Source organism: Aplidium turbinatum, chromosome 6 (assembly GCF_918807975.1).
Source record: "Aplidium turbinatum chromosome 6, kaAplTurb1.1, whole genome shotgun sequence".
NCBI classification, from domain to species: domain Eukaryota; kingdom Metazoa; phylum Chordata; class Ascidiacea; order Aplousobranchia; family Polyclinidae; genus Aplidium; species Aplidium turbinatum.
Genome location: NC_137477.1, coordinates 17,341,235 through 17,351,645, shown reverse-complemented (window position 1 = coordinate 17,351,645; position 10,411 = coordinate 17,341,235). Strand labels below are relative to the sequence as shown.

The 10,411-nt window shown below is 40.3% G+C and overlaps 1 protein-coding gene across 1 annotated transcript in view; it reads right to left on the bottom strand.

Annotated features, from left to right (window-relative positions):
- Positions 1-982: 982 nt before the first annotated feature.
- The window catches only part of LOC145772185 (galectin-9-like), a 24,257-nt gene continuing 14,828 nt past the window's right edge, over positions 983-10,411 (bottom strand). Inside the window, exons 2-5 of the mRNA XM_082584033.1 lie at positions 4,215-4,247; positions 2,970-3,058; positions 2,635-2,797; positions 983-2,106 (exon numbers count right to left, since the gene is read on the bottom strand). Of these exons, the coding sequence (XP_082440159.1) occupies positions 1,960-2,106; positions 2,635-2,797; positions 2,970-3,058; positions 4,215-4,247 (432 nt within the window). The 3' untranslated portion in view covers positions 983-1,959. The remainder of the gene's footprint in view (positions 2,107-2,634; positions 2,798-2,969; positions 3,059-4,214; positions 4,248-10,411) is intronic.

Sequence of the window (10,411 nt, the reverse complement as noted above, 5' to 3'; positions counted from 1 at the left end):
GGTCCGCACGAGATCGCACTGGTCCGTCCCGTTTACTGATAAAACAAGATTGTCGTGGGAAGCACGTGGCCAACCCAGGGAAAACCATCTTAAAACGACAATAATGAATGGTAGCAATAACATGGAAATATACAATGGCAATAACAGTAACAACAGTTTATCTAGGCAAGGCATTCAATCTACGTTGAGTTTCAATCTACTTGGGGCTCTTCTTCAATTTCTGAATCCGATGATGGGTCATAATTGGAATCTGATGACGGGACGATCACGGCGTCATAATCGAAATCCGATGTGTGTTTGTCTGGCCTTGTAAACACATAGCCAGTGTCGGGCCTTCTTGACCTCACAGTCAGATAAATCGTTTGCCAGCCATAGATGTATGGCAGGTTTGGGGTCGAAATCTTTTATTTCTGCTGGCTGGTCAGAAGATCTGTTACGTGGTCAGCCGGGAGCCTTGACCTCAGCTTCGTCTTGACAATTTTCAATTGGCTGAACCGCTGAAGCCTCATCTTGGCTGAAGCCACGCAACATCCGTCACGTGATGTTGCGATTCCTTTTTTCTTACGATTTAACACGTGATGTTGCGATTGCCCTTTTCTTACGGTTTAACACACACGGATCACGTGTTTTGTTGTTTGAAGAGAAGCGCAAACCAGAACCACGCACTCTAAACGATCAAACAACATAATAAGATGATATTTTCGCACTGGACAGTCGGACCAGTGCGAAACGATTCGTACTGGTCCGCGGAAAACTCGCACTAGACATTGGCCAGAGTACCAGTGCTAAGATCGAACCCTGATTGGTAAGGAAATGTAAGCTTAAATCAGATATTCATTAAGATATTAGCCTACATTTATTCATCTGTACAATTTTGAAAGCCCACTGGGTGCTGGTAACCTTATGCGGTTTCTGTTTTAGCAAAACCTCTCTGATTGCACAGTGCACACTGTATGTTCTCGTGTTTTTTTACGCAGGCTACGTTATATTTTGCATCCCAACAAAAATAAACGACTGACTTACACTCAGTAGCTACCTAGGTTACGGTACTTTCATTATCTAAATCACGTAATGACTAGGCAGTGCATTTATAATTTGTTTGTTCATCTATATATATTTTGTAATGATTCCAATGGTACAATCCGAATACAGACACGACATTTTGATATATTTCCGATTAAAAGCAAATGCTGAACCATGTTGTTTCCCAGCAAATTGAAACTATATCAGACAAAATACAGTAGCAACTAGCAGAATCTCAGAGTGAGACCGATAACGAATGTAATCAATGCGAACTCAGCACATTGAAGTTGAGCAAGTGACAACTGAGCTAGCAACAATTCAGCAAATGACTGAAATTGGTAAATAATGAACTTAAGCAAATAAAAATTGAGAAAGTCGATATTTGTAATGTAACAAGTCAGCAAATTTAGTTTAGCAAATGATGACCAAGCAAGTCCGATACTGAATGAAAATTTCATTTCCTGACTTGTGCAGAGGCTGAAATGTACTTGCTGAGTTGTTGCATGCCGAGTGGTCCGACTCTCAATCAATGCAACCACTGTTACAACAAACTACCGCATTTTCAATTGAGCCATCAAGCGTATTACACAAAAAAAGAAGGATTTGGACATAATCTTCATTATTTAGTGTAAAAAAACAAAAAAAACACAACAACTCAGACAGTAAAATCCGTCATCAGCAGCCAACAACATTTATATAGCGCCAAAGCTACAGGCGCTGTAGGAACATGAATGAACAGAAAAATGTATGCAATATTGGTAATGCATATATATGGCGCCAAAGCTACACAGGCGCTGTAGGAACATGAATGAACAGAAAAATGTATGCAATATTGTTAATGCATGGCAAGGGTTAAAACACACTATTGATTGAAAGCGATCGTTCAAGCAGCAAAATTTAGCGAACATCTAAAATCTACTCGGTCAAGTGTTTCGCTTAAAAAAAGCGTAGCTCCTGAAACGCGGCTCCTTGACCTACTTTAACTTTGGTGATTTGTTGTATTGGCACGCGGTGGCGATAATAGAACTGATGAACTCCGTTCAGCGAGATTTCGAAAGCATGACCTCCAACAGTGATGTCAATCTGTACGACAAAAACAACGATTTCAATTTTCAACAATCTACCTGGCTCAATGGGCGCTAAGAAAAAATGTATCGAATTATGTGAGATAGCAGAAAGACGGTTAAATAGATACATAGCGATTGACAATGACAAAATAAAGAGATACGACACCTGTTAGGTTGATTCCTTTCAGAATGAACCGAAATGATGTAGGTCGAGGTAGCATGGGATATGAATATGTGCAAAGAACAGCTCCATAAAGACCACGAGAGAACAAAGATAGAGTGATGTTGAGGTGGAAAAGTGCCAGAGATGCAGAAAGTTTGTTTGGAGAAGAGTGATGCAAAAGATCATGCCACATGGGGGAAAATGATTTAAAGCTAAACCAAACAAACCTGGTACAAACTACTGCAAAATGAAAGAACTCACCTAATTAATCCAACACAAGTCTCGTTGGCAGAAACAATCCAAGATAACTTGTCGTCTTGTGCCTTACTTTTTTCACGCTGCAACTTTAAAAATTAGATAAGGAAATACCAGTACACTTACCAAGAACGGGGAATTGATTGCAAACGGAAATCCCTCTGGTAAATCCCGCTCTTCACTTCCCCACGTTTTGACGCATGTATTGCGAACCACTGCGTTTTCATTGAAGCGCGGATTTAAATGAAAGGCGATGTGTTGATCATCAGTGCAGAAGTCGATTGCAAATCTACGAAATGTTTTATATCGTTAAAAGATGCCACAAAAATACTTTTAAAAAACGCCTTTCTTCGGAGAAAATCATCTCTTGTAAACGTTCTTTGTTAATGTAAACCACTCAATTTTAATTAAAATACTGAAGGAGACACAAAAGTGTGCGATGTCACAAAACACATTCTTACCCTTTAGACCCAGGGACAGGCTTCCCAATAATTCTCACAGTTCGATTGAGAATAGTTTGGAACGGGACGAAGTGAAAGGAATTGCTTCTCTGAAAATAACAGCGCTTGAGAAAGCATGTAAAGTCACAAGGCGTAACAAATAGCTTCTGTACCACACTCAAAGTTATAAAGTATCAAATTTATAAGGAAAAGACGTTAGGACACCCCATGCCAAGCTTTTAAATGGAAAAAGCTTTTTTAACAGCTGATTAGGGTTTCTATCAGAAAGCTCAAACAACCTATTCATGGTGAAGAAAGGGGCGTTCTTCCCGGCTATCAGCACAAGGCTGAGCACTCACTAGTACAGCGAGCAGCTGCGATTCGCCAACCATAACGGTGTAGCTTCCACGCTAGCCATTCAGACCATCCAATCAACAATATGTTTCTCGGCAGCCGATTTGTAGCAAGAATTGACAGCGATAGACACGTGTTTCGCCCATGAGGCTGGGCTCATCAGTATCGCACCGTATTCTGCCACAAATTTATTCGACCACCGCTGTACTAGTGAGTGCTCAGCCTTGTGCTGATAGCCGGGAAGAACGCCCCTTTCTTCACAATGTCCTCTGCCCTGGCGCCTGCTGGTTTTGTTGGCTCTTTCTTTGTTTCCACAAAGATAAGAGTTAAACTGACTGGTAAAGCGGTGGCCGAATAAATTTGTGGCAGAATACGGTGCGATACTGATGAGCCCAGCCTCATGGGCGAAACACGTGTCTATCGCTGTCAATTCTTGCTACAAATCGGCTGCCGAGAAACAACCTATTCATGCCTGGTGTTGGTTGAACAAACATGTGCTGACAGCTTCAAAGAGGTTCAAAAGCAAAACCTAGGTAAAATTGTATCGTTGTTGAGAACAGGCTTTTAGTTCCAAATGGATTAGCCTACTACTTCAGGAGGGTAGGTCAGTCGTCATCTAGAGTGTGTTTAGTCACTATATCAGAAATATGCATTTTTTTCTATATGATGCAATACAAATAACTGTTATTGGTTGATAGATATTGAAAAATTGGCTCATTTGATTAACAAAAAATAAGCGCAGAATTATACACTATATTTTACACAAGAACTTTCGGATCAAGCTTAGGCTAAAATTACAACTTTCTTTGAACCATTTAGATATCTTGAATAAAAACAAACCATTTCGTACAAAATCTTCTTAACAGTTTTATTCTACGTTAAACAAGTTCCCTTATCATTCGTAGTGCTCACCGGAGAATTTATGACGTTTGCCGTATTGGAAATCTGTAATACAAAGGTGTTTACATTGAAAACCTCAGCGTAAGATAATGTGATCTACTTTATGCCTGTAACGTTATTGGGCTTGAGATCTTCTTTCGATGCCGAATCTATGTCACTCTTACTTTAAAGGCCACAACATAAGTGTTGAGCTTGCACACACATCTCCGGCTCTGGGCCGGAGTCATTATAACCTCCGGCCCAAGGGCAGGTTAAAAAATGGCCGCAGTCGGAGGTTGTTCTATCATTAATTAACGGTTCAGTAAATTAAACAAAGGGTTCGCGCAAACATAACTGAGAGTGCAAGACAGGCTCAATCGCATGATTCTGTGGCACCGTGTGCCTTCAGCGTACCACCTGGTGCAGCAAGTGGAACATTTCTGCATTCAACTCTGCCGAGGAATAAAAATGTGTCAATATGTGAATTTCATATCACATTTGGAAGGCTAATAAAATTTAATACGTCCCATCGCAACGTACAATTTAAAATTACTTGCATTTTTTTGGTCAATGAGGTGGTGAATGGTGATATGTACTAGTCTAATTTTCTTCGTCTGACACCGTATCCTCATTAAAGGTAAAAAACGCATTAGAGTTTTTAAGATTTTGTTTTGACAGAGTTTTTTAATACTGTATTGGTGATATCCTGCCCTTTGATGTCCATGGGAATAACCATCGAGGACGTTCTAAAAAGAGTTGGCTCGACAACAGTGGAAAAGATCGGCGACTGGAAGATTTCGTTTCAGTCGACCCTCAGGACCGGGGAGAGCAAGTCTTTTAGGCACAGACAGTTCGGCGCCGGTCAAATAGGCTTTACTAGGAACAGCACCTAAATAAACGTGCGCCACAGTGCTCCGCACCTAAATATCCTGACGCTACAGTGCGCGCCTATTTGACCGGCACCTAACTGTCTGCGCCTAAAAGACGTGGACCCGGACCGGGTGGCATGGAGAAATGTCATCAGACAAAGTATACATTCGTTGGCATTCAACCCTCCCAATACGGAGAACAGGTGACGTTAAGTCGTATAGATAGATGATTGTCATAGTCGGCTGCATAGCCGAGTGGTGAAAGCCCTGGAACGGCAATCGAAAGGACGCCAGTTCGACACCGCTCAAGAGCATGCGGCTGTGTCTCTGGCAAGACACTTAAAGGCATGCCTGAAGGTGGACACGAAGATTGCCTTCCCGTTCACTTAATCTAAATCTTCAACCAGTGTGCAAAAAGAACACACCATGACATGGTCTTTGATGGCACTTTTCATTAAGTCCCTAAAGTTTAGATGATCCCGTTACTTTCGTGGTCAAAAGTCTGGTGGACAATTAGACATACCGATGTATAATCACATGGACAGGTAAAACTGTATAGTGTATATATATGACATTTGAGCAGAGAGGCGAAGGCGTCTGGGACTTCAGTTGAAAATATGAATTAATTTTGAATGTTTTGTAAATGGGAAAAACATCCACATCAAATTTACTTTTCATAAACTGTCCGATTTTACGAGCAAACGTTTTAGATTATTTTCCTGCAAACTGAATAGACAAGCAATGCTTCATGTTTAACTCATTTTCAGTCTTTTTTTGGTTGAAATTCGCGGAGATAATGCAATAAATATATAAAATATGCTTTTGGTTCACCAATTGAGCACTTTGCTAGCAGATATCTTGCTTTTTGGAGTGCGAATAGCTCACCGCTCCGGCAGTTTGAGCACTACATCAAGGTGGGTGAAAGTATCTACATGTGGTTCCTTGCGTACCAGTACCACAAATGGAAAAAATTACCACTCTGAATTACTTATATAGTAATAAGGCGTTCCTGTCTAGTGTACGGTTACTGCCCTGATAAGACCTTCAGGTCGAAACAGTGGTGTCCTGTCTGCAGTTATGTAATGCTCTTGGTTCGCCGATTGAGCACTTTGCTAGCACACATCTTGCTGTTGCATTGCGCATAGCTCATCGCTCCGGCAGTTTGAGCACTGTGGCAGTGGTCGGCAACCTCTGAACCGTGGACGGTCCGCGAAGAGTTCGTTACTGGTCCGCGAAAAGTTCGTATACTTTTGTGAAGGTTCAGAATTATAGTGGTCTAGATCACTGATAAAAATTAAAAAAAAATTTAAGTCAATCTCTTTAATCGAAACATGTGTGTTACTGGGCAATAGGCATCCTTTCTTTACTAAAAAAATATCTGGTGTAGTTTCTTGTGACGGGCAACGCAGCAATGCTCTTATTACATTATTTTCTTGAGACTAGCAATGCTCTATAAAAAGATCATAAATGACGAGTGATGGTAGGACTAAGCTGTACATAGCCATCTTCAGTTAGAGGCCTCGTACACGTACGGCATTTACCCTTGTGGCTGCCAATGCGACATTCTACTTATGCGAGTCTGGATATTCTGTTTGTTACAGCATTTTGTTTGTTATTCACTTTTTGCATTTTTGTTTGTCGCAACGTTAAAAAATAGACCGTCTGGTGCAAAAGCACGAGACTTTTTCGATAGTTTTTAATGTTGAAGCAGGTGTGACTGTTGTCTTAGCCTGGTTGCGGGCAGAGTTTTAGTCTGATAGTAGATTACAGAAAGACTCCCATAGAATGCTTGGACTTTAGGAAATTTTAGGTTAACATTGCTGACTGTTGTTGCAGCTGGCTTTATTGTCGAATAACTAGACTTCTTTCAGACGCTGACAATAATAGCTTACTGATGGTAGGCCTACTGCTGGTAGTGTAAATTTTGACTGTTGAGTAACCAGACGCTGACAAAGATTATAGTAAGATATAAACTACCGCGATAAATTCGATTGGTAACAGATCGTTTACACTTCAGGAAGTTTTTAAGGTTAATATTGCTGACTGTTGTTGTAGCTGGCTTTAGCATATTGTCGAATAACCGAACTTCTTTCAGACGCTGACAAGGACTTTATAGTAAGGAATAAACTATTGCGTTAAATTCAGTTGATCATATAGAATGCTTGGACTTCAGGAAGTTTCAGTTTAATATTGCTGACTTTTTGTGGCTGGCTTTAACATATTGTTAAATAACCAGACTTCTTCCAAACGCAATAGTATAAATAAGTTATAACTATTGCTACATACTATTGCTCAGATATAAACCAGGCCTGGAAAAAATAGGGGATCCGGGAATGAGATTTCCGGGAAATTTGCCGGTTCGCGAAAAAATTGTTGTCGTAAAAATCACGTTACTAACGTCTTTCATTCACCGTCATCGTAATCTGCTTAACATTAATCGTAATTGGCTGATACATTGCAGTTCCGACACTGTTTTGTATCACTGCGTAATGGGGTCTGCTACTATTCGGTGAGTCCGATTCGGTGAGTTCCTAACTTCTAACCCCTAACCATAAAACGGCAATGATAATTAGGCTACGGTACCCAATAATTTAAAAAAAAAAATTGAAAAAAGTTCCTGTTGAGGGATCGGACTCACCGAAACGGGCCATTCCGGCGTTATGCATATTTACGACCTCCAGCTTGTATCTCAGAGCTGAACATGTTCTTAGCAAAATTGCACAAATATATTGCAGTAGTCCGCCCGAACGCGTCGTAGAAAGCATGGCAAGTGTCATTGAAAAAATTCGAAATATTTGCGGAGGCACAAAAACATCCACAAATAAAAAATATAATAAAGACATTAGCAAATTAATGTAACAGCATCGTAAACAAGCTGTTAATCTACATTTAATAAAAAACATGGTATTTTAGTACTTAATGACGTTCACTCGAAAATGTACAAAGTGTCTGCTGTGGTGGATAGACTAAACAACAAGAAGTTTTCACTATCTTTTATGTCCCGGTGTAACGGTCCAGGAGTTACTGCGGTCTGAAAGTTACCGTAACTTCTGGACCACGTATACGCAGTCTGAAAGTTACTGCCAGTCCAGAAGTTACTAAAACAGGGTTTTCAGATTTGACGCTTGCAGCAGATTTTTATAAATGATTTCAACATGTTGAACTTGAAGACTTATCCACCATCGCATCTTAACAACATGATTTACAGCAGAAACGTAATTGGGAATGAAGGGAAAATAAGATGAAAGTTAAAAGATGAGTTTTGTACCAGAAGTTGTTGCTGTTTGGGAATGAAATTTGAATTTGTAACCTAACAATTTACGTAGGCTATCATTTTAACCTGATTTGTTTGTATTATACCATTTGAAGTTGTGTCCGTGCCTTACGTGCGTTGGCAAATAAATTTGCAGGGGAGGTGATTGACTAGATGACCACTTAGCCTATAGTCTTTTGCTGTCATCCTGATTGTGCTATGATGCAACCTACAATTCACAATGTAGTATTATGAGTGTTTTATTGACTCGTTGTAGGCTATATGGCGCTGTTGAAACAAATAATTTAATTGATCATCGCTACAAACATTTCCGGAATGGCCCGTTTCGGCGAGTCCGATTCGGCGAGTCCGATTCGACTAGTCCGATTCGACTAGTCCGATTCGGCGAGTTCCCTTTTCGGCGAGTTCCCTATTCGGCGAGAGCCTTTTTCGGCGAGTGCCCTATTCGACGAGTTTTTGAAATTTTTGAAAGGAAATTATCGGGTACCGTAGCCTAATTACAATTGCCGTTTTCACATCGTTTTAACGTCGCTAAACGTTGAAATCGTGCAGAAAGGAATAAAAATAAAATGTTTGAATTATAAAATTAAAATTCGTCATGTCAGTTCAGTTATTTTTATTTTTGACCATCATATCAAAAACAATACACGTCAACATAGCAAAGGTAGAAGCGACAAAACGCGAACGTTAAAACGTGCTTGAATTCGTCATGTCAGTTCAGTTGTTTTTATTTCTGATCATGATATCAAAAACAATTCACGTCAACATAGCAAAGGTGTAGAAAAAAGTAGAAGCGACAAAACGCGAACGTTAAAACGTGCTTGTGACCAAAGTAAGTTATTAAGTTATTGAGTTATTGATGTCTATAAGTTAGTACTTTTGAATAGTTAAAATCATAGGCGCCTAACTATTTTTTTGGCCGTGGGGGCGAAAGCGTGTTTCATCAGCAGCAACGTAAATAAAGTTTAGCAACGAACAAGAGACGAAAAGGTTTACTAAAAGGTATACTGTAAATGGAATGAAAATACTAACTTGATCATATGCTTGAAAATATACCTGTTGAAAGCAAAATCATTCATGTTTACATCAATTCAACAGCACGTCACCTTTAATAAATTTAAAAGTTGCTGACATCCGTAAACAGCCCTTGAAAAATATTTACAAAGAGACGTTTGATTAAGTTTTCGACTTGACATTGCTCCCTTTTCACTACAATATCGCAACTTATGGCTGACCAGCTTTCAAGTTTCAATTCGCTGTAATACGCCCGTTTTCGTGTTGCAGATGAAACAAAACATGCGCATATTCCCCGCCTTTGATCGGGTTTCTATGGCAACGGACGTGTGTGCGCCATGCAGTTTGCGCGAGTCCGTTGTTGTGTTGATTATGCCGCTTGTGCGACTGTGCGCAATGCGGTTTGTACCAGCCCTTGTTACGTTGGTTAGTGGTAACCTCGGGCCGAGACTTCAAGTTCATTTTCACAGCAACCGATTCACTGCCGCGACAATTCTCTGCAGAGGTTTCGACTTTCGAAAGCGACAGCAAGACTGTTTGCAAGCGTCTGCAGACGTTAAATCAACGTAAATATGACAGATTTTTTGTCTGGGGTGGGATTGTAGCATCGCTACTCGTTCTAGTGATTATTTACTGCAAAGCTGTTGCGGTTTGCATTTAAAAATGTTTTCCTGCTGCCGATCGCTAGTTCATCTATTGCTTTATGTATCAATGCCGCATAAAAAGTTGCTCCCACGCGGAAATATGCGTGGGGGCCTGGTCCCCACGGCTTAGGCGCCTATGGTTAAAATGATTAGTTTGGAACAACAAATGTGTGACCTACACTCCTACAGCTTAGATTGAAAGGAAGTTATCGGGTAGGCTACCGTAGCCTAGTTATCCCGACCAGCAAAAATTTATTCCAAGAACCCAGTTAGCCTAACAGTTCATTTTTACATTGTAGTAACAAAATGAAAAGGCTAACCAAGTGTGTGGCCTATCGTTTTAACGTCGCTAAACGTTGAAATCGTGTAGAAAAGGGTGCTTTTGCTGACTAGGATACGTTGAAACTGAGAAACATCCAAGCACGTTTT